The 27,937-nt window shown below is 42.5% G+C and overlaps 2 protein-coding genes across 14 annotated transcripts in view; one reads left to right on the top strand and one right to left on the bottom strand.

Moving 5' to 3' along the window:
• The window catches only part of RREB1 (ras responsive element binding protein 1), a 123,009-nt gene extending 117,900 nt beyond the window's left edge, over positions 1-5,109 (top strand). For 10 of the 11 annotated variants that reach the window (XM_041413169.1, XM_041413177.1, XM_041413168.1 and 7 more), the window contains one exon: positions 1,383-5,109. In XM_041413169.1, coding sequence (XP_041269103.1) covers positions 1,383-1,888 — 506 coding nt within the window. In that variant the 3' untranslated portion in view covers positions 1,889-5,109. The remainder of the gene's footprint in view (positions 1-1,382) is intronic. The other variant, XM_041413178.1, reaches the window with a different exon arrangement.
• On the bottom strand, positions 5,024-27,648 carry SSR1 (signal sequence receptor subunit 1). Of its 3 annotated transcripts, XM_041413180.1 has the most exons (11): positions 27,378-27,648; positions 25,455-25,567; positions 23,897-23,984; positions 23,460-23,722; positions 23,024-23,100; positions 21,267-21,345; positions 20,421-20,514; positions 19,851-19,865; positions 17,986-18,049; positions 6,134-6,193; positions 5,024-5,824 (listed from the first exon to the last, which is right to left on the bottom strand). In XM_041413180.1, the coding sequence occupies exons 1-11, from the start codon at positions 27,466-27,468 to the stop codon at positions 5,800-5,802; spliced, it is 969 nt and encodes a 322-aa protein (XP_041269114.1). In that variant the 5' UTR covers positions 27,469-27,648; the 3' UTR covers positions 5,024-5,799. The 3 variants fall into 3 exon arrangements, with proteins under 3 accessions (XP_041269114.1, XP_041269115.1, XP_041269116.1); XM_041413181.1 differs by lacking the exon at positions 19,851-19,865; XM_041413182.1 differs by lacking the exons at positions 5,024-5,824; positions 6,134-6,193; positions 19,851-19,865 and having other exon boundaries at positions 16,840-18,049.
• Between the last annotated feature and the right edge of the window lie 289 nt (positions 27,649-27,937).

The following is a 27,937-nucleotide window of genomic DNA, read 5'->3' as shown; positions in this document are numbered from 1 at the left end:
AGACAAGATCTTCACCATTGACAAAATATTTGTGTTGTAATTGACGGTGATTTTTAGAAAACTACACCAAAGAGCAATGCCTGAATAGCTTCAACCCTTCTAAATCATAAATATTCACCTATTGAATGCAAAACTGACCTGTTTTCTTCTGCCACTGAGCCACAAGTGAAATGTTACAGGTCCCATTCTAGTGCCTATTTTCATACAAGTGCAGAAGCTTCAGGGAAATGCTGATATCTTAAGTACTGAGCTTTACCCTCAAACAATGTGTGCCCATGGACATTTCCATACTCTCTGTTTTAATTGTTTTCATTGCATGCTGGGTTATTGTGGGCTTTGTCAGTATGTTTTTTTCCTGTTTGTTTCTCTTTCTTATTTGACGCTTGAAGGATGTTTTAACATAGAATAGGTGTCGAACAGGAACCTGGCACAGTGCTTTCTTCAAATTCATAAATGTAACTATGACCTACCCCCACTGTCAGATCAATGTATTTTCAGCTGAGGATTTTGCACCAGTGCTGTGGGTTGACTCTTCTCCTTGTCTCCTTCCCACTTGTTCAACTATAAAATACTGTCAGGTTGTACATTCCTTATACTTCAGTTTTAATGTGTGAGGTTTCTTAAAGATACCTGCAAGGTTTCGGGATTTGTTCACTCAGAAGAGGAACATTTGGGACACACTGAAGTGTGCAAGAAACCTTTGCCTGCCTACTGTGTGTCTCATTCTGATGCTCATTGGTGCAAGATGGTGTCTTGATGGAATTGCAGCACTGAAAAGTCTTTAAGAGGCACAGTTGGAAAGGGAGGACAGGTTGGGGTGGGACCTTTGGTTCTTCAGAGCAGACAGTACCTTTGGGCAGTGTGCGTGGTTCGTATTTTGGGAGAATTTTGTCTGTGGGGCTGTGGTTGCTTTGTTTTCCAATGAGTTCCTGCTGAGGAAAATATTCTCTTTCTCCACATATGTCTGGGGCTGACCTGCAGCAGAGCCCACGTGGTGGGCTGATATCATAAAGGCTTTTGAGTTCCAGAGATTGACTGGAAACTTTTTCCAGAAAAGTGGCTGACTAAATTAGGCAGGATGCTAGTGAGCACCTGATGCTTACGGTCTTCTTCCCTCCTCAGTGCAGGGCCTTGCCAGGATTGTCTACAATCTTTCTCAAGCTTGTAGACACTTAGTTCAATGCTCCATTTGTGCTGTGGACATCTACCTGTATTCAGGCTTGCACTCCATCAGCCAGTTTGCTAGTACAGAAGCAAAAAATCTGCATAGATGTGACGTTTGAAGTAGGTACTGAATTTGCAAAGTGTTTCATGCTGCTTGAAACAAGAGGAAGGCACGTGTGTGACCTCACAGCTGACTTTGTGTTGTCATTCTCTTCCAGGTGAGAGACCTTACAAGTGTCAAACCTGCGAACGGACCTTCACTCTGAAGCACAGCCTGGTCCGTCACCAGCGCATACACCAGAAAGTCAAAAACGCCCGAAACCATGGGAAGGAGAGTGACAAGGAGGAGACGCAGTCGAGGTGTGGAGAAGACAGTGAGAATGAGTCCAGCCACAGCGGCGCCAACCCCATCTCCGAGAGCGAGTGCGACTCCGCGGGGGGCGTCGGTAGCCACTCGTCCCTCGCGGGGAGCCGGAACGAGCCCCTGGCTGGCCTGGTCACGGACTCCCCCTGCGGAGAGGAGAGGAGCGGCGCCTGCCTTGCCGAGCCCACCAAGAGCGCACAGAAACACGCGGCAATAGACCAGGAACCGCGGGGCAGCTCCGAGCACGAGAGACCCTCAGGTTTCATCCAAGACTTGCTGGAGATGCACAACGCTCCGTCTCCCATGAATCACATCCTGGCCTCTGCCGACAGTGCGCCTCAGCTCTTGGGGGTGGAATGACTTGCTAGGAGGTTGGACACGTCTCAGCAGGCAAACTGAGGCCAGCAGAGCAAGGTTTCTGGAGTCTGGTTTTGGAAGAGTGACCTTACAGCTATGGGGAGAGTATGGCAGACTGGACCTGGTGCCATATGCCTTTCAGTATAATAATGCAAGAGACTACCGTATATACTGATTTGAGTGCCTTACTACTTTATTAGATCTTTTGGTATTATAGATTTTTTTCAAAAATGATTTTAATATTTTAAAGAATTATTTGGAGAGGACCCTTTTTCATTTAAGCATTAATGTTACCTTTTGTATTGGTGTGCGTGAGCTTGTTCTTGTATATCTGTGATAGTCGCTGTGTTTGTTCTCTGAGCTGGAAATGGGGCAGTGGGGTGGGAGGCCCTTGGATACCATAGCCAATAACTGGAAGAAAAATGATGTGAATTTCATATGAATAGTCAGAGGAGATGCAGAGGAGACATTGATTTATTGTTTTTTTTCTCAGTAGATGTTCTTGCATTTGCCACATGGTGGAGCATTAAGCCTGTTCCAGGCATGAACAACGTGGCAGTTGAAGGTGTTCAAAGTGGTTCAAGCCAAAAGCAGGAAACGCAAATTAATTTCAACCTCATGCTTGTTTCCACTTTTCAGCATTAGAAGTGGTCTTCTAAATCCTAGGGGTTTTTTCTGGCCGTCACGGACTGAGCGTGTATACAGAGAAGAGTTACATAGCAACGTAACCTATGGAAATTATGCACCCGCTGTTACATATGTTTGATTTGCTTCAGTATATTATTATTATTATTATTTTATTATTATTTTATAAATCCATCAGTTCGCTTGTCTCTGCAGTCAGCAGAAGCCAATGGGCAATATTTGCCCACGGAGATGCGTAGCGCAGCTTGGATCCCGTCTCGGAGTGTTCTTGACTCATCAGCTTTCACCAGCCTCTCCTCCTCCTCCTGTTGTTGCAGCTCTTCTACTGTACTTTCCACGAACCCCTTCCTCCGACCGGAGCGTCCCACGGAGGCCAGCGAGGTACCGTGCCCGTGGGGGGCACATCTCCCTCGCGGCGGGCGGGCGTGGGCGCGAGCGCGCGACGCCGGGGCCGCGCGGGGCCCGGCCGCGCCACAGAGGCACCGCCGGTGCCGCGGTGACCTCGCTGCCGTGGCGTCGGTGACGGTCACTCACAGAGCAAAGTTATTCCGTCTTCCAGTGGAAAGCAAGAGAGAAATGCGAGCCTTACCCTCTCGTCTTGCTTCTGTCGTGTTCTAAGAGCAAGAAAATACTACTGGTAATAAAACTACAGATATACGACATTTAAAAAATAAATAAAATTAATTTAAAAGAAAAAAAAAAAAGAAATTCTTCCTGAGATTTTGGGGTTGATGCTTGAAGACTTGAGGTGTGTGTCTAAATTTCATATCAGTAATTTAACCCCTTTAATGCTGGCAGCTGGAACTTCTCCGTATGGCTCCTGTTGCCGGCAACAGGTGACAGACACTCCAGCCACCAATATTGAAGGAGTTAAATGAAATGTATCCTACTGTAGCTGCGCATTTTTAGGAATGCCCAGCATTTTTGTTGTTCTTGTTGTTGTTGTCGTTATTGTTGTTTGTTAATTGTCCTTCAGTCATGACCTCTGGGACAGACAGAGCCATAATAGCATTGCCGGAGCCTCACTGTGCTATTCCACCACTGCAGTCCCCCAGCCCAGCCCGCACTGTGACCCTCCCTCCTTCCCACCGCAGAATCGCTTTTCCTGCTCTCACCAGACATGGAGGAAGTGGGCCTCGGACCCAGTCTATATTATATAATATATATATATCTATATATATATCTTTATTTTAAAAATTCTCTGAAAAATTTCTGGAGACTGAAATCTCACTGTCCAGAATTCAAAGGAAGAGAAACGTTCTTGAGTAATGTTCTTGAGTAATATTCTTGCAAATAGAATAAGAAAAAATGGTTGAGGTATATGTGATTTCTATTTTTTTCGTGGTTTTTTTTTTCTTTTTGGTTTTTTTTTTTTTTTTAATTTTTAAATAGGGATGTTTGAACCAGTTCAGAAACGAAGCTAATGCCAGATATAGATAAATCAATCACAACCAATGATTCATTTGAAACTACCCAGGTGCATTCTACTTAATTAAAACCAGTTCACGCATCCCTTAAATTGTTATTACTATTATAATTATAATAATTATTATTATTATTTTGGGTATTTTTTGGTTTTTGTAATTTTTTTGTTTATTTTGGGGTTGTTGTTTTGTTGTTTTGTTTTGGTTTTTGTTTTTTTTTTTTGCAACTCTCCACACTAAACTGCGCAATACTGTGGGGGAGAAGCCATTTCTAAACTATATGCTGCAGAACAATGTAGCAAGTAATTAATTCCCAGCAGCCTGCCGGGACATCTGCTAGCAATAATCACTATTGATTTAAAGCTTTATTTAGCCTTTATCTATATCCTAGTAGAGTATAAGGTCTTGCCACATTTTATTGACATTTTTATTAGTTGATTTTGACTGAGAACTGTTGCTGTTGTTGGGGTTTTTTTTGTTTCCCTTCCTCCCCCAATATTAAACTGTGAAATTTATAATGTGTTTAAACTATGGGTGAATCTTAGGCTTTAGTTTGCATGTTCAGCTAATTTGTCTCTATACGATTTTCGTTTGAATCTTTTTATTTTTTTTCCTCTCTCAGGGCTTTTACAAAAAACAAAAAAACAAAAACAAAACAAAAAGAAAACGAAAAAAAAGATCTTCTAAAATTCTTTTGCCTGAGTTGCAATGGACTTAACATGGAGATAATTCAATCACTACATTAAGCACTTGACTGTGAAAGCGCAAAAAAAATAAAGGAAAAAGAAAAAAAAAGAGAGAACCTTGTTGGAGGCTGTTGTGAAATAACTTTAGGGAGCTATGTGACAGTCTGATTCCATTTTCAGAATGATTCATCTTCTCTTTCCTCTCTGTGTGTCTCCTTTCTCTCTCTTCTCTCTCCACGAAGGAAGTTTAATCCTAGTGATTTCATCCCATGCAGGAAACAGTAATAAATGTGTAGAATTCATATTTTTCTAAAGGGAACTTAAACTGCTGCTACGAATTGTGTACAAGACTGGTTTATGCCACATGAACAGAGAATCACACATAGTTTTGGTACTTTTATTCCTCTTTTTTTCAGTTGTACAGTTCTTCCAAATTCAAAATAAAAAGTAAAACTTGTTCTGTATCAAACCATCTAAGCAATAAAATGTTATATTTAAAAATTATAGGTTATGAAATAGGCGTGGCTCTTCTTGTGGGTTTGTGGTGACTTATTCTCTGCCTCAGCTCTGCTGGAGGACAACGTGCAAGCTGGAGTTTGTCCGTGCCAGTGGATCACTGCTTCTCTTCCTTTGGTTGATCTGAATTTGAGCTGGAGATGATTGCAGCACTCTGAAAACTCGTGTTCATTTTGACCACCATTTTCTGGCAGCCAGGCCCCTTTGAAATGCTGCTTGTCTCCCAGTGCAGTTCCTCAATGCAGCAACTGAAGACAGCAGAAAATGCTGATTTTCCTCCATAGGCAGGGTCAGGATTCTTTTTCACTTAATGGTAGCCCCATGGTCACATAGGTGAGCATCCTCTCAGCATGTAGTGTACCAGTCACTTTTTTAATAAATTAGGTAGGTTTCTGCTACCATAGTTTCCTCCTTGCATAAATGTTTATGGTTGCAAACTCTTGAGGATGTATTCAAAAGCCACGTACATGTTTCATAAACAGAGACAAAACCTTTGTTTTAGCTTGTCAGAGCTGCCTTAGCTGCATTTTATATGCCTTCCTATAAATCCATTTCACAGGACAGTGAGCCAAAGAATCATCTGAGTTGTGCATCCAGCTCTTGAGGCCAGGGAATTGCAGTGAAGCAAAGCATCCAGATCTTCCTAAGTTCTGCTGCGGTGGTGCTTTCTGGCAGAGAAGTGAACCAGGTTCAGAATGAGAGACAGACTTGGGTGCTGAACTGCTGCTGCTTTCCTCCCTCAAGCCTCCTGCACCTTCCCAACGGAGGTCAAAATGCCTCACAGCACTTGGTCTGCTGAGGACCTTGGTCCCTCACCCCAGGGAGGGACAGGCTAAAACAGAAGCGGTCAGCCAGCTCAGCCCCAAACCAAGGACACCTGATGAAGTGAGGCTCTCTGGGTGAGCTCATGGGGGGGAAACATCATTTCTGAGGGAGGAAACCTGCAGAAAATAATTTTCCATCTCCCACTCACTGACCTGAATCGCCTCTCCTCTCGTGAGACTGACGGGAAGCTCGCGTCCAAGTGGCCCGGGGACCTGTCAGGAGGTGTAAAATCAAATGGGATGAGTTTATGTGGCTAGAAGTGATGGTGACTAATGACTTACAAAACAGATGACTTAGAAAGCACTTGGTTCTTGGCCAAGGAAGGGTACAATTGCAGCCCTTTTCTCCTACCTCAATTTGACAGTGACTATTGCTGAGCTGGGAATTCCCCTGCTCTTCCTGCCTTGGACAGGGTAACACCCTGCAGGCCAGCTGAACTGTGCTCCTTGCTGGCATTTCCCTTTCCCTCTTCCTGCCTCCACTCCTTCCCACACTAACACCCATGGCAGTGACAGCTGGAGCTGGCCTGAAACACCAGGTTAGCAGAGGTGGGGAGGTGGTGGTGGTGTCTGTGTGCCTCCTCCAACTTCCTGCTTCCTCATCTCATTCCTTAAAACTTTTTTCCCACCTTGGCAAGGGTGAAGCTGAACTTAATTCCTGACATGGACAGGGAGAGTGGTACCACCCCTCTCTGAGGCACTGCTGTGCTTCAGGCGTGGAGGCCACATGCTGGCCCACAGCATTAAGGTTTGGGGAAGACCCAAGTCCTTTGCCACCACAGGGATGCCTTGGCAGCAAGGGGCACCAGGAAAGTGGGGTTTTTTTTCTGAAGTGTGGAGTGTGACACTGTGGGGATGGGCAGGAGATAGCAGGATTGGGTGAAAACTGCCCCAAAACAGAATGTGGAGCCTGGTTGGAGTGTCTTTTGTCTTTTTTTTTTTTTTTTTTTTTTTTTTTTTCCTGCTACTGAAATGCAAACAAGTAAAGAGAAAGGAATGAAGTTGCTTTTCATTATGCAGCTGTCTCAAAGTAGCCAGCATTTGTGAGGAGGGAGGGCTGTACACCTACACCAAGATCTTCAAAAAGTGAGTGCAATGAGAAATGATTTGCTGTTGACACTTAACAGTGTTTGGCCTGTTCTGTTGGAAAAAGCCTTTCTCAAAACAAAATGAGTCACAATTCAACTAGCAAAGGCAGCAAGGGGCAAAAGCTTACTTGAAACCTTTCCTTCTTCACAAGTCTCCGGTTTGGGGAATCATACATGTCATTTTCTTTCAGCATTTCTGTAGTTATGACGGGATTGAAAATGTCACTTTTGGAAACCCTGAAGTTCAGGATTATCTGCAAAGGGAGACTCAAGACCCCAGCACAGAATAACCAGCACTTTCTGTACGTCAAAGAGGCTCCATTTTTCATCACCCACTCTGGCAACACAAAACAAGAAAAGGATGGAGAAATGGATTGTTCAGTTGGAACATCTCTTAACTGCTGGACTGTGGAAAAAGGGGCCATGCCAGGGCTTCCCAAAACCTGAGTACCGGAGTAGCCAGCATCAGGAAGGGAAGTGAGTAAAACCTGTACAAGGCACCAGCATGTTTGGGTGTCGTGGGTCAGCTGAGCCCTGCAGCTGAGGAGGAGCTGCATTAAAGTACTGTCCCCCTTTCATCCCCTTCCTTGGCAGTAATCAATGTGCAGGGGAGAGGCTGCACCCACACTGCAACAGCCAAAGGAGCCCTGAGGGACATCCTGGCATTTGGGCTCCAATCTGTTTGGAAATAAAGGAATTGACTTGGATCTTGAAAACCTCCTCCATGTCAGGGAGGAGCTGAATGATCCATGAAAAATGGTCTGAAGTTGGGAAGGGGGAAGAGTGTGTACGAGGAAAGGTCTACCCTGCTAGTGAGATGGCTTGATCTGCACACATATCTGCATCCTGGGTTGGGTGGTGTCTGAGCTGGGGACATGATGGGTCACCTGGCTGTGTTTGCAGGTTGGAAGCACCACATCACTACAGAGATCCCTGGAGTCCTGGGTGTGCTCTGGAGTTCCTGGGTTTGGCCACCAACCCCACACTGGAGCTGCCCTCTTTGCCCATGTCCTCATGTGCACACTCAGGGAATGGGGGAAACCAACATCTGGGAGCATACTGTTGTCCTTGTCTGGAAACTGGTGACTGCTGGTACCTGCAGATTTGCTGGGGGATCAGAGGATTTCCCTAGTCATGGGCAATTAGTGCTATGCTGGATCACAGGATTAGAAAAACTGGAAACAACCCTAAAATGACAGGAGGTACAGCACAGCTGGAGTTCCTGAGCCAACAGCTCTGCTGAGAGTGTGTATGGTCAGTCTGTTCCTCTGGTTTTGAAGTAAGAACATTAACAGGAATAGTGGTTTGTTCATGGAGCCCCTGCCAGAGCCTAAAGCATCTCCTGCAGGTGCAGGGTCTTGCACTGAGCAAATTCAGACCTCTTGGCCTTTCTCAACACAGCCTCCATGGTGTCCTTCCTTGTCCCCTCAGCTGAGGATTGTGGTTTTGCAATGCAGTTTCAGGGAATGCATTTTGAGGTGATTTAAACACTTCTCACCAGTCCTGAAATGATGGTTTATGCCAAGTAAGCCCAAGATGTTTCCCCCACAGGATGAGTTAGTGTCAGGCACAGATGGGGTGTGTGTGTCCTTGGCCCTATGAAAGTTAGGGACTCACTTGTCCAGTGGTGTGCTTGTATTTCTTGGGAACTATCAGAGCACTGGAGGGAAGGGGAGGGGAAGGGAAGGGAAGGGAACAGGGAGGACTGCTGTGGGACAGAATTATTTGGTGTTTTTAGGATTTGTTACCAGCTGCACCACTACAAAAGGTGCAGAAGCTGCAAGAGCACCATCCCTGTGGGCTGCCAAGCCTCATCAGTGGCTTCACCTGGGCAGGGAGGCCTACTTAAAACAAGGGGAGGGGTGAAGGTTGGGCTGTGGGCAAGGGGACAGTTTGTGAGCAACACCAAGTTCTGTATTGTAAAAAGCTGTTTATGAGGCTGTTTTTCCAGAAAAAAAAAGGCTGTTTTTTTAAAAAAGGAGTCAATTAGTACTTGGGAGAAGAAGGGTGGAGGGGCAGAGGGCAGTTGGCCTGCTCAAAGGCAGCAGTGAAGACACAGACTGCTGCATTCTGTGCTGTCACTGCACAGAATGGATGCCCAAAAGATACAGGAGCTGTTGTTGTATGCAAGTGTCGCCTCAGGTAAGTGACATGTAACCTGCACATATGCCAGTGTCAATGGGCTGCCTGACAGATGACAAGTTTGACTGAACTCTCTGGGGAGATGTAAACCTCCAGAGTATGGCCAGGAAAGTGGCTCTGATGCATTTCAAGATGTGTCTGAAATCACCCTGAAGAAGTCAAACTAAATGGAGTTGAGAAGGGTTGTTGAGGCTTTTCAAAAATTCTAGTATTGCCTCCTGTCATTTCTCAAGACCCCTCTCAGAATGCTAAAAAAAAATCCTCACAAAAAGGAAGCAGAAGTTTTTCATATATTAAACAGTAGTAAAATGGGAAGGCTTCTCTGGCTCACCCAACCTCACTGCGTAATGCAGTAGAAAATGTTGTAGCAATCCTCCCAACTAGCAGGAACTGAAAATAGCTTTCTCCTTTGCTGTGCTTGTTTATTTCTCCTGTGCCAGATCTGTCTCTTGTTTGGCAGGGAAAACTGCCAGGAGTGTATGAGGAAACTCTGGGCGATGGTGTTTGGAATACGCTGTTGTGAAAGCACTTGAACTTCTCTAGAGCCTTTCAGCAGAGGGCTGTGAAGCAGTTTACGAACATCAGTTAATGGGAGGCTGTAAATAAGAGAAATCTGCTGGAGAAAAGGCTTTTCATCACGAAAGGCCCGATCTGTTTTCACAATCTCCGAGGCAGAGGTTAATGCAGTGAAGGCCAGCGCTGCTGTGGGCTGACTTTCAGTCAGTCATTTTTAGCCTGTAACCACACGTGGAGCACGGCCCTGCTGCTCGTAAAAATGTGCCAAGGTTGGGACAGGATGTCAGCCAGAGGGACAGTGGCTCCACGACAGGTCTTGCCCCAAGCACTGGGGCATGAGGAACGGCAGAAATAAATGCTCCTGTGAACGTGTGCACAAAGGTCCGTGGGGCCCTGCCCTCAGACATGGAGTTATTTTTGGGTAACAAAAGCAATTGGTGTGTTAGCCTTTCCTCCCATCTCCTGTTACCTGATCCTGCAGACAGTGACAGCCTAGGTTTGTTGTTTGCGATGAGCAGCATCTGACTTCCAAAGAATCTGCACCCAAAAGAAGTATGGTGATGCCAGTGCTAGCTGTGAGATGCAGGCTTGCTTTGAGCAATATTCCTCCCAAGTTTTTGCAACTCAAGCTTTACTCATGACCTGTGCTTGGAAAGGGCAAAACCTGTCTGTAAACAGAGACTGTAACCTTTGTCACTGCTGTTTAATTCTACCAAAGCCCAGCCCTACTCGATGCACAGGGCTCCTGGGCAGCAGCTGGGGAGGAGGCAGAAAATGTACCTCCCATGTCCTACTGCCTGCACTGCTGCTGAATGGGATCCAGCACTCCCAGATTTGCAGACTTTGCCAGAAAAGTCCCTTTTTGGTGGCAGGACATTTAATCCCAAATTGATCTGCTGCCTTCAAGATGCCTGTATGACTGAAGCTTTACAGGCTCCAAGGTTATGTGTATCATCTGGTCCATGATACTCCACAGCCAGAGAAATTCATCAAAGCATCAACCTGCCTGCATACCCACAGCCGTCAGTGTAAGTCTGCGCCACAACACAGCGAGTCTGATCTTTGATCTTGTGTCTACATCACTCTCTGTCAGCATCTTGGAGTTCAAACCACAGAGGCTGCCTAGCACAGCTACCCAAGACCCAGAACTCCCTAGAAAATGAGCTGGGGATGTAGGTGAGGCAAAGTGAGCAGCCTGGGCACCCTGTGGTAATCCATTTTGGAACAGGATGCAAAGCCACATGCTGCCTTTAATGCATTTGGTTATTACTTTTTATGAATGCACCTCTTGGACAGTTTTTAACTTTTTCTGAACCATAAGAGTCTCTTTAGCAGCTGCAAAACACCTGCTTAAAAATCAAGGTACTTAATTTGAAAAATAATTAATCTCAAATGGTAGCAGCTTCTCCACCAGCTCCTTCAGGCAGTGTTTTACCAAACTGCAGCTGAGGGACCTTTTGCAGTTTGTCAGCAGGTCCTTGGTGGCCTGTACTTATTCCCACTGCACTGCATCAGTGACATCTGGCTCCATTCAATTCTATAAATTTGGCAGAATGGGAATGACAGGGTGATGGTTCCTGAGGACTGCCAGTGAAAGGAAAGGAGTAACCACAAGGAGTGCTGCAGCTCACTAAAGGAACAGTAAATGACACCCAGCGAAATGCTTTGCACAGGAGCAGGAGTTCAGCCTCAGGAGGACCTTGAGGGAATGTCTTGCCCTGCATAAGCACAAAGAAAAACTACTGAGTGATTGTTCTGGCTGCACGACTGTGACTGATGCCTCCTACTTCACCCTTGGTGTACCTTTAGCTGGGGTGGTGGTAATGGAATGCTGCAGAACTGCAATCTGCCAGGCCAATACGATGGCAGAAAGGAGATGGTCCCTGAGTAGTGTACTTTCTAAAATACAAACTAAATCCTGCTTCAGTTTTTTTCTTTGCTGTGGTGCCTAACAGCAAGATGTACTTCCTGGTTTCCAACTGGCTTTATAGCAGCAACAAGTCAGGATTAGTTGGGCAAAATATCATTTCCAGCTGTGAGAAGTAACTCCATGCTCTATGAATGAACCACTATTACAAACAACGAAGCATTAACCAAGCCTTAAATACTGGTTCTAAGGAAAATATGACACACTTCCAAATCAAGTGTTTTAGGGTATTTGCACTTGCTTCTAAATATAACCTGTTATTTCGGTGGCAATGTTTAGCATACTGTGCTCAACAGTCACCAGATGCTATTTAAATTCTAGCTTTTCCTTTCCAATGGAAACCTGCAACAGGGCATTTTCACTGCCCTCCTTGCTGGGTAGACTCCTCTCAAAGAAAACAGGGTGTTTGTTCATTCTTTCTTTCACTCTTGAAAATTTATGGGTGGAAAACTTGCCAGCTGATACTGGATCAAGTCTACTGTCAGGGCAAGGTCCAGTCCCCTGCTTGCTTCTGCAGGGTGGTGGATCCAGGCTCTGCCAAGGGAGTTCCTTCAGTGCTCTGAACAGTCTGGGCTCTTTGATTCAGCTGTGTCTGTGTCTGAATGTGGTCAAGGTACACATGGGGTTAAAAGATCCAATTTCATTTAACTTCTAAGGAAAACACCAGGCGGCAGAGGCAGTGTGTCACTATAAGCACCACCTCTGCAATACCTTCAGCTGACCCCGTAGGCGGCCACAGATCTGAATTTTTTTGGGAGCAAATACTAGACACCAGCATTTACAGCTTTTCTGAGTTCAAGCTTCACATTTGTCAGTTATTTTCTGAACAGCACAGAAAAGTGCAGTGCTCAGATTTACTTCAGTGGCCAAGGCAAAGCATGGAATGATTTAGAAAGGCCAGACACAGTTGCTCTGACCCCTCCCTTTAGATGCTGCTCTTTGAGAAGGGGCTAAAGCTCTCTTTGTGCTTGTCTGTTCTGAGAAGCAGCTGTCACAGGCTCGGGAGATCCCTCAGCTGGCAGACCTGGGAATTGCTGGCTGTAATGATTTTCATCTAGTGAACCTAGTACTGTATTTTACTCTGGGATTAATGCTGCACCGCTGCAGCCTCATCTCTACGGAAAATACACGGTGTAGCTCCATCCAGGCCCAGCAGGGCAGGACTGAACCTCCTTCACTAGAACATGGACTGTGGGGTCCTCTTGAAAACCTGCTCAGACCATTGTGAGACCAAGTGTCCCAGCTCCAAGTGTTCTCTTCACTGTGTGAAAGGGACAGCTCTCAAGTGACAGATTCATTATGTGCATTTAGGTGGCACAGGGAAAACTCAGTTGTGATTTCCACGTAGGCTGAACAGATTGAGAGTGATGAGAAAAGGCAGGTTGAACTTCAGCTTTGCCTTACCAGCTAAGGGACTGAAATGTTGTAATGCTGAAATGTTACTGCATCGTGGTTAATATAAATTCATAGCCAAAACTATTTACACAAGGGACAGAAAAGACAGCCAGACAGATTTTTAAGACCTCATCTTAGTCTTGGTATCTGTTCTTTCTGAGCCAGCTATTGCAATCTATCTATCTTGATCTTTTCAGTGAAAAATGAGGCAGGCTTCAAATTCTAGTAATTTATGTGTTCTGGGACCTAAAATACATCAACACATCTGCTTTTAGTTTTTCCCTCTTTTACCCACAGATATAGCTCACAAATACAGGGGTCCCAGCATTCTTTATTTTTAAATCTTGTCTTGTTTTTTGTTGGTTTTTTTTCCCCCAACAAGTCTTACCTTCTTCTGTTTGGATACAGAACACCTGCTGGAACTGCTGTTTTCAAAGTTACTGCACGGAATGTGAGCATTTGCCTGGTCACACAACAGCATGCACATAAAAACTGGAAGGATTTGGCCTTGTGCTTCAGCAACCTTTAAGCATCTTAAAAGATCCTTTTAATGCTGCCTATGGTTTAACATGAGGTTATTCCTTCTAGAAATGTAGGGCACTATCGTTTGCTTTTAACCCAACAGAATTCAGGAATTTACTGAACATTTTCCCAGGGCCCTCCCTTAAAATAATTCTAATCTTAATTATTAGCCCATTGTCTGAAACACCACAGAGTATTTGCTCAATATTATTTCCATTCCAATTACACATGTAGAAAGGCAATTTTTAAGAATGGCATGTTTTCACACTTTGCATATTTGCCACTACTGATTGTTTATCAAGGAAAAGGTCTTTTATTGGTGCCACTCATGCTTTATTAAAAAAAAAAAAAAGCAGCTACACAATGCTAAGAAAAAAAAAATCAGTATACTTTACAAAAAACCTGCAGCTGTTTTCAAGAGATCTGATCTCACTTATAAATGCAAGTCAGCAGGTAAGAAATTAAATGGTAATTTAACACTTCAGTTGCAGTACATCACCTGAACTTAATCATCCAAAACAATCAGCCATTCCTAAAATGACTGTTGATTGTAGCTACATAAACAATCATCTGTATCAACTGATTAGAAAAAATCCCTGGGAAAATTTAGAGATAAATGGAAAAATATCAGAAGAATGTTACTTAGCCCACCTATAAATTTTTGCAGAAACTAAGATCTTTCTGAATTTGCTCTCCTCTGTATGTTTACTGCAACTCCTCTTAGAAATGTCAAAGTGTAAAGCTGCTAAATTCTGGTCAGTGAGGGGATTAAATTAGTACAGTATGGATCTATGTGTACAGTTGCCAACCATTTACACTAGTGCTGTGTCTTACTATCTCCATGGAAGTGTATTGTGCAAGTCCCAAACAACTTCAAAACACTCTTGAAACAGCCCTTATGTCACTCCTATGAGGTAGGTACTGTCCTTCCTTTGGAGAAGAGAACAGACTCTCTACTGCTCAGTACATCAAGCACACTGAGAAACAGGACAACCAGCCTACTTTAGTATTTGGCTTCCTGGATTCAGAGCTCTTACCTGCAATATTTTGTTGAGCACCATGCATTCTAGGAATATCCAGTAAATTATACTTTTGATTACACCTTATCCAAGCTAAGGAAGACATTCAGCACAAATGTTTTAGAACAAGCAGAAGCACTGCCATCTCCAGTCTGCTCTATCCAGCTCCACAGCCTACAACTTAATTTTGTACATGGAGAATGAACTTAAATCCTTGAGTCTGACAGCAGCCACTCTTCTTTCTCTGATTGAAGGATACTGGGGAAAAAAATGAACCACTGACAGAAAGCAGACAGCATACAGAGGGCTACAGGTATCACATGCAGTTCAAGGGTAGCCTAAATTAATGCTTTGCTGCCTCTGCAGATGTGAACACTAAAGATGTTTTTCCTACCCGAAGTGTAGAATTGTTAGGTTTTTACAATTATTTCAGTAAGATAAGGAGCTGTGAGAAGGGAATTCACAGAGGTCCTTCACTCTAAGCCCATAGTTCATTTGCTCTCTAAAACCACTTTAGGATCTTTTACTAATAAAGAAACCCTAGCCCACAGCTTCTTTCACAGTTGTCACTCTTCTCAGAACCCCCAGGAGCAGCTGTGGCAGTGTAGTAAGCTGGCTGAGAACTGGTAAGAATGCTGGATTATACAGATGGTTGTGCTGCCAAATGGAACTGGGTGGCATAGACAGGCAGAATTGCTGCTGTCTCATCCTTAAGTAGCAAAACTACAGCCTACTCAGCTGAGAATAATAATTATATCCAGCAACATACCTGTGACACTAAGCTATCCCTGTTTAAAAATAGAGTATAAAATTCAAGTACCAAAATAAAAGTTTATAACCAAGAGGATGAAGCAACAACTCTACGCCCCCAATTTAAGAAAACTGAGTGTAATAGATCGGCTTATTCACTAGAAATAATACTAGAGATGCAAAAGTTCAGTTACCTCTGCATGCTGGAATGTTACTGCTAAATTTCAACCACAGCAAATTAATGAGAAACAAGTAATTAAAAAATGTTATAACATTCATCATGAGCAGCAGGGGTCTACTGGCCCCTGCTCTTATGAACTGCTTCTGGCTAAGAAACTCACTATGAACCATCTACAGTGAATGCCAAGTTGTATCATCAGAAAAACAGCCTTGGTACATCCGGACTTTCCCACTGCTAGTTCCAGTGCAAACTGCCTTCTCTCTTTTTTCCTGCTTAGAACTTAAACATTTGGAAGACAGCCACTGACTGCAGAGAAGAGAGCTCAGCCTTCAAATACTTCTTATTTGTAGAAATAAAACTAGGATATTACAAATTAATATCCTCAGTTCTGATCCTTTGTCTTTTTTCCTGGCATACCACTGTATCATCACCATCCCCTCAAAGAATACCTTTAAACCTCAGGAAGAATTAAGAGTATACAGTTCAAGATGACCTATTACAAGATGAAAAAAACCCCTCTCAATGCCAGGTTAGAGACACAATCCAAGAGAGGGAACTTCCAAGTTCAGTGCATCAGGTGCTGCAATCACTATGGGGCTTTAGCATAGGAAGCATTTAATCCATAAACACTCTGTTGAATCAGTGCAAGCTGGAATACAAGCCTGCACATCTACCACAGAACCAATCAGATTATATCACTAAAGGCAAATAAAGGTGTTCCACACAATTTGAGTGGAGATGCCCCTTATGAGGGCAACATTCAACTGTTTCCTAAATGATCTGAATGACAATTAAGCAACCTTAACAGCAAAAAATATTCTGCCTGGACTAGCTGTATTTTTAGGAAGTTGAACAAAGCATCTTCTCCATAGCAGTATGAGTCAATAACACAGTTCATTCTGGCAAAGTGTGTAACAAAATAGTGCCAGCACAGGTAGATTCAGAGCCTAGATGCTTCAAACACACTATGGATAGGATTTGGAAAGATCACTCAGCATTCACTGGCTCAGAAGTTCAGTCCCTGAAGATCAAGTGTAGAACTAAAAGGGCGTTTTCACAGGTGGGGATGAGAAAAGGGAGGAAAAGAAGACAGAGGCCTCAGATCTATGCCTCTTCCAGAACTCAACAAGCCTTCAGGTAACATTCAGACATAGGAAGAGAGGCAGCTGAGATGCAAACAGTTCAAGCCTTGCCCAAGCAAACTGATGTTCTGCGTATTGGCTCTTTTCCCTGTCAGTTAATTCCTGAACACAGTTCACATGGATCAATACCTCAGTACCTAGTAATCACGTAAGCCACAAAAGGAAATCTTGCTTTGATTTTGCACACAGCTTTTCTGCTTGACTACTGAACCAACAGGCAGCTAGTGATGAATATACATCTGTGCTACTAGTTAAGAAAGACTACGTGAAAAAAACCTCAGACCGATGTACTGACCAGTGTAAAGAAGCTCAGATTTAAAAACTGTAAACGGTGAATTAAATAGTTTGCCAATAAAAAGAATTATTTGAATCCAATTGTTTTTCAAGTGTGTACAGCAAATCCTTGTAAAGCCTTAAAAAAAATAAATTGGCCTTTTGATACATATGACATTCTAGTTCTTAGGAGAGAGAACCAAGAACTCACTGAAAAGTTGTTCTGGCTTATTCAACAGTTTCTTGAGTAAACATTGCAGAACTACCACTATAATCTGAATACCTAAGATGCTGGCACAATTCAATAACTAACCATTTAACAAACTGGGTATAAAAAAGAAATTTATGTAGTAATACCAATTCAGCACACAAATTCCATGCTTCACAAGTTCTGCTGCTGTGCAAGAGTCTTCCTAACATCTATGCAGCTAAGTTCAGATTTTTAGGTCACTGCATGCCCAGATCAAAACAGCAGCAAAATATCTACCACTACAAGCAGCTATACCCAATTGTGCCTTTAGAATGAAGACTATGCAGAAGTTGAGATGATCAGTGCCTGGCCACTGAGACAGGACCACACACACAAACCTCAGTGTGTGCACTTTGTAAAGAGTAACGTTACTGACTGAGCAATAACAATTGCATTCAGGTTCTGATACAGATATGATACAATCAAGACAGATCAAAGTCACCAGACATTCAGATTAGGGAGAGGAGAAAAATCCTTCAATGACAATGTACAGATGACAAGCCAGCATTACAAAGAACTCTAAAGGCACATTTCAGGTAACATGTTTCTGTTGAGACCAACTGCTTACACACGCAGGCACAAATCTTAATGGCTACCTCCCCTGACCCCCAACAATTTAAAAAAAAATTAAAAGAGAAGTGCATTTTCAGTAATATTAACACCATTCAGTTAATTCATTCAGTCCAAATGTTTAGCAGTATTTTCCTTATGGTGGTATGGGTTCTCTGCACTACTCCAATCCAAAAAAACCAAACAGGCAGAATTAGTAAAGGTTCAACTGTTGCACTAGTTAACATTACTCATCAGAGCCCACTGGTCTCTTCTGTGCCCTCTTGTAGGGCAACCTCCTCGGTGAAGCCTTATCTAGATTAAAAAAAAAAAAAAAAAAAAGAAAAAGAGATAGTTGCATCAATTACAATTGTTATATGAGCATGTACTTTTCTCCTCCCAAACACAAGACAAGCTGCCCTTCTAGTGCAATGCATCACCACAGAGAAGTCAGTTCAAGCAACATGTTAAGGCTTTTAAACTACCAGCACCATAAATAGAAGGTAACAAAAAGATATGTTTTCATTCTGCAACATGCAACAACAGGGCAAGGTTTGTTGTATTTGTCAGTTACTAAAATGCAAAAACACCCAAGCCCAAAAAAACCCTATGTGTCATCCCCATGTGAAACTCCAGGCTCTGCTGCTCAGAAAACTTTCATATTCAGTAATTACACTTTTAGAAAGTTAAATGAATTATTTTGATGGCCACTGCCTTGAGTTTACACGGCTGCAGAATACAAGATTGTCTCTTCTTTAGACAGCTATGTCTTGCATGTAATATTTCCACATTCATACAACTAACAGCAGAAGAAAACTGTTGTGGAAAACTGCACTTTTCCAGCAAGCATCCACATTGACTGGATGATCTTTAAGGTCCCTTCCAAACCAAACCATTCTATGGTTCTATCATTACTGCAGAGAATACTTTCAATAACCTTCAATACTTCACATGAAGTGCTAAAGTGACTGCTAAGTGCATCTGGTGACTAATTTTCTTAAACAGAACAATCTCCAATAACCTCCCTTGTTAGAGTATGTGCAAACACAAGGAGCAGCCATCATGCCCTTACAGACCAATCAGTACAGTATGAAGTGTCAACAATAAAAAAGTCAAGAATATCAGAGATCTTGAAGGTCATTATTTTAAAGAGTTCTAGTGTAGAGTTCTAACTGAAACTAACCTGGAGCTGAGAAAACCACAAGAACAACTTTCCCGTTCATTTTTCATAAACTTCAAGTGTTCAGATATGAATACTTATTTGGCTTAAGAAAAGGATGGTGGTGGGGCCTGAACATGACCAGAATTTGAACCCCTTTAAAGTCAGCTTTCTCTTTGGCAAAAAGTAGCATTTAGAAACTCAGTTTTTCTTGCTAGATGGAGGCTTTTCAAATTCCTGTGTCTGGATTTTATACTATTCTAGTATTTAACAGAAGAGAGGGTACAAGAAAGCTTTTATCTTCATAAGTAAACCACTAGTCTTTAAACCTATGTTGTGTAAGTACTCTTAAAGAGGATAAAGGAATTAAAAAAGCCCAAAGTTATCAACTCCTGGCACAACTTCATACCACAGCTAAGGCCTCTAGCCCTTCTGCACCAAATGAAACTCAGAATATGCTTATTTGATCAAAACAGCAGTCCTCGCCTAGTAAGAGTAGCACCTGAAAAGGGTTTTCAAACTCTGCATCTCATGTAGGATGCACTTCACTGAGGCTTTCCACCTCACAGCAGTGACTGCTACTGATGGCAGGACTTTATCAGCCTGATACACCAAGCTAAGCAGGGAAGGCAAGATCAACATCTGCCTTTTAGAAAAAGAATTCTGGGAACCGTGACAGAAGACAATACTTCATCAATATTCTACTGAAACTATGTTTCTACAACACAACCAGAAATACATCCACAAAATACATGAAAACATAAATTTAGATGTATATAAAATGTACACCATTGCATGCGTCTGTTCTGCATCTTTCACTGCTCATGCTACATCACCAGTCACAGCATGCAAGAAGCTATGCCTAATTATTACATGGACTTCTATCCATGCCTAATTATTACATGGACAACACACTAAGCACTTTTCACTCTGCAGCTCACAAAGAGTCTGCCTCACCTCTTCTACTTTGCACTGAAGCCAGGAAAGCAAAAGAGAAGAAAGAAAAAGAGAAGTCAGAAATATCCACAGTCTAAAGAAATCAGATATTGGGGTTAGTGCTGGCATTTCAGGTATTAAGTAGAACTTTCGGATTTGTGAAGGACATCAATAACAAGTATTTATGTGACTTTAGTTAAAACACACTTCTAATACTTATTTAAGACTTTGGTCTATAGGTAAACTTCCAAACAACTTACAGAAACTCTGAGATGACCTCTACTTTCTCCTATTTAAACCATTTTTGCAATCCAGGTTTTGGGTAGACACCTCACACTGTTGAAAAATATTCTACAGAACAAATTGTAAAAGTCACCAGTAGTCATTATCTCATCAACCAATGAAGTTTGTTCTACCATGAATGGGCTGCTAAAGTAATAATCTCATCCTTAAGTACAGTGCTTGAGACAATTTGTTATTCCCTACATGCTGTTCTAAGAAATTGGTATCAGCTACTTACTCAGTTATAATTAATTGGTCAAGTTAAGTTTGTTGTGGTGTAGTTTGTGAAAGACAGACTACTTTACTTACTTATTTGATTTAAAGTTTCTTGGGGAATCCAGCTCATATCAACATCGTTCTGATTCGATGTTCCCATCTCTACTTTCTGTACCGGTCTTTTCCTCTAAAAAATTCAAGAAAGAAGAAAGATTTTTCTTTTAAGTAAGACTTGGGTAGCACAAGTATTAGAAATTACTAAAAAAGCAATATTTAGTGAATTACAATTATTTCACTAAGGTACAAACTTAAAAGCTAGTCAATGCACAGAGCTGTCTTTCCCATTAGCAATTTATTCCCCTAAGCTTTGTATTACCACTTGTAACACCTTACAACACTTATTCCACATTAAGGCACCAAGATTTCATGCACACCTGGGCAAACTCATTACACCTTTTCTGATGATCTGTCAAACTTTGTGATGACAAGTTTTATTTTGCTTTCTCAGATTAGCACAATATTCTCACATGTGACCTACCTTGCAAAATAATCAACATTATGGCAAAGCTTTGCCAAGAACTAAATAAAGGACTGACAGCTGTTTTCCCCTGAAGTCTGACCTGGATTAGACTGATAGGCAGAATTAGAGAGCATGGGGAAAGTAAGTACTGAAGTAAGTAGACACAGACACTCAGTGATTATAAAGTATTCCAATTCAACCACTTCACTGTGGAGCCAAAGGGCATGAGGCTCAGCAATCAAAGTATCTTCCATCAGGAACATTTTTTAAGAATGCTCTAGTTTCCCCAGTAACCTCTAAGGTTCTAAAAATAAATCTTGTACCTTTACCATCATATGCCAGAAGCAATCACTGAATTGCTTTATTTCACATCAGAAAGGTTTTGTATTAACAAGTACACAGACAAACACGCTACCCACCTTCCTAGACTCTAGTAACTGATGTAGGCCAACAATGACCAGCAGACCAAGTCCAGCAAGGAACATGTACATGAAGATCCTTTAAAAAACAGTTTAAGAAACAATGCATTAACTAAAAAGGTCAAGTTTTGAAGATAATTTCTATGCCTCTTCATAAGCTAAGCCAAATTTTGGCCACACATCCACTGAAACTTTCCCAAGAACTTCTGTAGGGGGCAAGTGGGGAAAATACCCAAGGAATCTGAAACTAAAGTTCTACCAACTATAATGTAATTGGATTTTAGAAACTGTAATCATAATTCTGAACAACAGACCATTTGAAAAACGCTGTATAAATTGGAAAAGTGTTACAAAAAATAAATACTGAAATTTAGTAACCTCAAGAATTCTTTTGCACTACCAGTTTCCAGATATTGGGTCACAGGCAATATTTAGGTCTGTGACAGCTTTAATAATTTATAAAACCCTTGAAAGTCTCTTGTATGCTTTTAGCATGCTATTGCAAAGCAAGTACTGCTACAATACTATTAACTTGCAACAGAGCTTTGAAAGACTTTATCTTGCTCTGTGTTCCACAGTTACAATTCTACCTACAAAATAAATTTTCTTAATCTGTGCATTCTGGTTTGTTTTGAAGAATTTTATCTGAAGTACCTGTTGATACTTAGCAAGAGGTAAACCTAAGTTATAGCTAAAATTGATTTGGGGATTAAGGAATTTACAGTTAAAGAATTTATTCCAAGCTGAATATCTGAACTCTCATTTATGACAAAGGAAATGATGGTGTTAAACTGAAGAAGAGACTTAATTTCAATACCTGTTATAGGGCAATTATCTGTTCACAGGACATTCACACAAACTGATATTAGTATCTGAATTGTTTTGAGAGCTCCTTTTTCAGAGCATTACACATTTTCATGTTACCAACTGATCTTTCATTTACACTACATTGTATTTGACATACATTGTATTTGAGAATTCCAAATTAATGCAACTGCTATTTCTTTTGGATAACCATTTTTAAAAGGAAGCTTGCTCAACAGGAAATTTCTACCTGTGCCAGGACAATTCACATATTCAGCATTGTCTACAAGTATTTCTGAAGATTGACTTTTTTAACACACAGCTTCACTTAAAATTCAATTCCAGTGCTACAATATTTAATAGCATTTTAGCACAGCATATGCTTGAAAGACATTTGGTGTGTCAGATCTACCTAAGTCTGAAAAAAACCACTCCTGAATGGTACCTATATAGACAGGGGTTAGAAGAACTCAGTTATTCTTTGCTGTGCTATTTGGTACTCCAAATATGTCTTTTAGTTTATGTAAACTTAAGATTACACTGCAGTGTTCCAGAAGAAAGCTATTCCAGACCTGACAGCAGGACCCACAGCCTGATACTACGGACTCTCTGCATCTTTCAGGAAAAAGCACAGCAGCATAACAGAAGCTTAACAGCTTTGAATTGCTATGTAGCTGAATAACATCAGGTCCAGGCTTAAGCCCTCTGAGCTAAGGCACATCTGTCAACTTCTCACTGACACAGTACCAGTCCTGAAGATTCCCACTAATAACAGAGATCTTAATTTTGGGAAAAGTTTGTATTTTCAGTCTGTCAAATGCTGCTACATCATACACAAAACACAGCAGACCTGACACTCAATAAAATTACAATATGAGAACTATTTTCAATGGCACCACCAATAACCTGTTCTATCAGTGCACCAACTAAACCTGGCTCTCCAGTCTCCTTACGTTTCTCCATCCAGCCCATCTTCTTTTTCAATAATTGTAACAGTTTGATTGAAGACAGCATCTTGAAAAACATTGCCCTAGAACAAAGTTTGCACATAACATTTTAAATTAATTTCTTCAACACATACACAAACGTTTACCTTTTTCCATGTTCTCAGAGAAATTCTAGAAAGCCACAACTCCTGCACAAGACTATCTTAAGGCAGTAAGTTACGCTCAACACATAAAAGCACAAATGTTTGGTTGCCCTCTACAGTTCTAAGACAACCCAGCTTCCACTGCTAACACAACTTTAAGTGCATATAGGCAATCACTTGCTGTGCTTATGTATCCACTGATTTGCTTAAATACTACAGAGGTACTTGACTAAGCAGTTCCTTCCTGACACCTTCAGACAAACTAGAAAGATTCAAATGAATTGGAGCATCGGGCTTACACTTGCATCTCTGTAGTTGAGATTGATAACCAGACCGAAAGGACGACCACCCATAGGCTCAGCAGGGATGAAGGAGTACTCAAACGTGGCTTGTCTCTGTGGTGGAACTACTGTGTTCAGAGAGAGAGCTGTGAAGTTCTGGATGTAAAACTGGTAGTCTTGAGGGTACCGGAAAGAAGCATCGAGAGACTCGACAATGAAATCCTCTGTACCCTTATTGGTGAAGCCCACCAGAAATTTTACAATGTTGTTCGCTGGAAAGTCTGAAACACACACACAAAAAAAAAAAATCAACCATAATAAACCTCATGCACCACACAAGCCAATTCTAAACAGAGAGCATCTAGAACAGACACTGTGGTTTCACTGTTTTAGGCAAACACTGATGTAGTCTAAGAAACAGTAAAGAGAATGGTGGATTAGCAGAGGACTCTTACCTTCACCTTTCACAAATAAGATGGTTGTATCAGCACTAGGTGAGGCTTTAGGTTCTCCTGACAAGTCTTCTTCCTCTTTTTCTTCTGTCTAAGACAAGAGACTTTTTTGAAAAATCCTATAATGAACAGTGAAGCAAAAACCATGCTTGGTTCATGACAATCCCATGTGTCAAAGCATGCAACAGTGGCAAGTATTTATAACAAATCCTGCTCTTGCAGGATTAGCACCACAGTCTGTTCTCCTTCTAGATTTGCTGAGCATCCCTTTCAGCATTTATCTTTCTACTTGTTATATTTGACACAGTGACTAATCTGAACTACATTTAGCTCTATTGAAGTGTTTGGAATCAAAAAGCATCAGTAAGGCTTCTCTTTGGGGGTGGAAAGAGAAGAATAGAATCTAAATGTTAAGTGTTCACATCTAAGCTATTTCCAGTTAGAAAACAAGCATTTCAAAATAAAGACAGCCATAAAATAAATCAGTTACTTTCACTACAGGGAGTGTTTATGGCAGCTTCCTATTCAGTTTTAATTAGTTAAATGTTATGTATGCCTGGAAATGGTTAGGCTATTGGAACTACCTAAGTCCATGGATTCACTTGTTCAAGTTCACCTTGTGATGAATCACTTTTTAATTTGACAAATGCAAGCATTAAGAGATTATTTGCCGTTTGGGGATCACGGGATCATCACCATCCCCACCAAACAAAAACAAGGCTGACCCAGTATTGAACAGTCTCAGCTAAGTACTGGCAAGTCAGTTGGATCACTGGATTTCAGTGCTTAAACAACCTCCTGAAGCAGTGGAAATCCTAGTGAATCAGTCACACACATACCACTAGGGAACCAGGGCTGAGCATGTAGCGTCTTGATTCCAAAACCTTATGAAAAACCCTTTTATTTGAGTGACAAATAAAAGAAACTGCCTAAAAAGCGTTGTGTTTTGTACCGAAGGCATAGACTATTTATTAAAAGGAAATTACATTCAAAAGTTTATTAAATAATAGTCTGGCAATATTGACTAGTATACCTTCTACAACTCTTATGGTTTTGATTTTCTGAGTAATTTTATGAATTTGTGTTGTAAATTTAGTTAGCTGTATTTTTTTTTTAAACAAGAGTTTCAGAATTCATTTTGAGCTTAACTAAAAACGAAGACCCTGTTGCCCCTTAGAAATCAATATCAAAGAAGCCAGAATGAAGTAGTTCTATCCCTCAGTGTTCTTCTCAGTTTACTGAGGTGCAGCTTCAGATAAAAAAGGATTACAGAGTGCTCCTATGAGAATGTGGTTCTCCCACTTGGTGGTTTGGTTTTTTTTTTGGTGGACTACAGTTTTGATAGTCAGAAACCAGGTTGTCTCCATGTGGTTTTTCAACTGGTAATTCAGAAACAAAAGACAAATCCTTCTGACACTTCAAACTGAACACAAGCTTAATCAGATACATGGAAACAGCCACCTGAAAAAAGCAATGTCAGTAAACTCAGCTATTTAAGTTATCAGCTTCAAGCACTGCCAGCCTAATTCACACTTTTGAAGTAACATTCATGTCCAATTACCAAGTCTGTTGGCTCATCTTCTTCAACTTCAGCTTCATCATCCTCATCTTCAACTATAGTATCTTCCACAGCTTCCTCATCTTCTGTAGCATCTTGAGCTGCAGCTAATAAACCTGCCAAAACAAAATGCAAACACAAGAAAATCTTTCAAATGTCTAGTTAATCAAGAAAAGCCTCGTGTTTAAGCACAATTCTCAAACTAATGCTTGAGGAACTTCTTAAAAACCTTTTCAATACAGTGTTTTGAAGCCTCAGTTGCAAAAACCTCCTATTCAAATGATGTCTGTGTTGATCTTTCAGCCTTATTCCTTCACTAAAAACTTTCTCACTTACTCAGTTATCTGCCACTAAGTTCAAAACCAAAAATTTACAACTGGATGACAAAAAGTTCAGCATGCATACAGCAATGCCTAAATTTGCAAAAGGCAGCCAATTGACCTTAAAAGCTATTGTTCAATCACATTAATGTAAGAAAATAATTCAATTTTGCAATTACAAAAGTGAAAATAAGGCATTCCTATTGCCAGGAAATTAATTTAGTAAGTACTGTTTCTTCTAATACTAGCAAGTCCAACAAGTATATTAGCACACTGGCAACAGAACACTTTGAAAGGTACCTAAAAAGTTACTTTTTTTTGTTGTTGTTCTTATTTTCATTCCAGTTTTGAAACCTAAAGAATGTTTTTTGTACTACAATCTCCTCAATATCATGTACAGCCATCTATCCAACAGAACCACAACAGCAGTCAGAAAAGAAACGCGACCTAGAGCAAGGCTCCAAGACAAGAGCAATCTGATAGTCCATTGCCTCTGTGCTTTCGTGGAGCCAAGCCTCACACATTCAAACACTGGGCAAATATGATTAATAACAATACTGGCCACGGGACAAAGTTCTGTCTGTTTGCAGTCCAGAGCACATGCAAGCAAGGCTGAGATCTAAAACATGTGCACAGAACGACAGGTTTGGGGTTTTTTTAACAAACTCAACGTTTTCTGAATATGAAAGAGTAGAAACGAATGGATGACTCATTTACGTAGGTCTGAAAAAAGACCTAGCTGCTACAAACACAAAATTTAAAAGAAATATTTAAAATTTTTAATGGGAAATAGGAATCCTTGAGCACAACAAGTGCATCCAAGGACTTAAGAATTGCCAGCCAGTGCTAGAGTGAGCAAACCCAACCTCTCCTCTCAAGCATCTTTAGAAGGCACACTCAAAGACTTGCTCAGCCAGGTGCAATACTTAACCTAAGCCTTAACTACCGTGATTTTATTTGATGTTTTAAACTCGTAAGTGTATAAAATTGTATGTCTACAAAAATTCTTACACATAAAGGTGAGGGGGTTTTAAATTAAAAATGAACAGCGTACAGCTAGGCTGTAGACACCCTTTGCCATCTGCTGCCCAGCACACCCTCAGACCCCTCACGGTGTTTCCGATGGATGTCAGAGGAGCTGATGATGTGGCATTAGCGGGAGAGCTCTGGGAAAGGACTCGCACACGGCGTGAGCTGCAGCCCACTGCAGGAGCTGGGCGAAAAGCCTTCCCAAACTTAGTAGTAGGGAGGCAATTTCCAGATCGTGAATCAGATAACACCACAGCGTAAACAGAGATTAGCGCTCCTCGGTGTCGCCAAGGACACTCGGGGGGTGGCGGCAGACGAGGTGGGAAGGCAGGGTGGCAGCCAGCGCATCTGTTAGGGCATGCGGGACCCGGCACGGCCGGCGAGCGAGGAGAAGGGCAAACCCGCTGCCGCCGCCCCAGGAGGGGCTCTCCGGCTCTCCCGGGCCGCTGTCACGGCCGGGCCCGAAGCCGGCGCCCGCGGGGGCCCTGCCCGACACCGCGGGTCGCACACAGCCGCACACACCCACCCACCCGCCCCGCTCCCCGGCAGCGACGGCCGCCCGTCCGCCCGCCCTCACCTGGGCCGCCGCGGGCGCCCCCGAGCAGCAGCGCGGCGGGGAAGACGAGCAGGGCGAGCAGCAGCAGCTGCGACAGGCGGCTCGTGGCCATGGTGAGGATGGCGGCTGTCGCGGCGAGCCAACTCCTCCAGCGCAGCCTGTCCCGGCGCTGGCTGCCGCGGCGGGATGTCTAAATGGCGGCGGCGGCGGGCGCTGGGGCTGGAGCGGCAGCTGGAGCCGCCTCCCCCCGCTGCTCCATCCGGGGCCGTGCCCGCCCCGCTCCGCCTCCGCGGACGTGGCTCGGCCGGGCAGGAGGCGCGGCGGCCACGTGAGCGCCCGGCGGGGCGGCGCTTCCTGCGCTCCCGGAGCGCGGCCCCGCTCCCGCTCCCGGGAAGTGCCGGCGGCACCGAGCCTGGCGGGCCGGGAGCCTTTGGACAGCGCCCCGGGCGGTCCGTGGTCCTGGACTTCCGCGGTACGCGTGGCGTTGCAAAATGTGGAATTTGAGGATGTAATCTGTCAAACAGGAACTAACAAGCAAGCTCTGTATGAAGTCTGGGTGTTAGAAGGACAAATTACTTGTC

The sequence above is a fragment of the Onychostruthus taczanowskii genome, unplaced genomic scaffold, assembly GCF_017590055.1.
Source record: "Onychostruthus taczanowskii isolate IOZ18803 unplaced genomic scaffold, ASM1759005v1 scaffold40, whole genome shotgun sequence".
NCBI lineage: Eukaryota > Metazoa > Chordata > Aves > Passeriformes > Passeridae > Onychostruthus > Onychostruthus taczanowskii.
The sequence above is the reverse complement of the archived record's forward strand: the minus strand, read 5'-3'. Positions and strand labels throughout refer to the sequence as shown.

What these genes read in the sequence shown, in the direction of transcription:
- SSR1 (XM_041413180.1), bottom strand. Translation starts at nt 27,468, where the DNA reads ATGGCCACGAGCCGCCTGTCGCAGCTGCTGCTGCTCGCCCTGCTCGTC. An exon ending in CTTATTTGTGAAAGGTGAAG is followed by an intron (nt 23,723 to 23,896) that starts GTAAGAGTCCTC and finishes TGTGTGTTTCAG; the next exon opens with ACTTTCCAGCGAACAACATT. An exon ending in TCAACTACAGAGATGCAAGT is followed by an intron (nt 23,101 to 23,459) that starts GTAAGCCCGATG and finishes ACTTTGTTCTAG; the next exon opens with GGCAATGTTTTTCAAGATGC.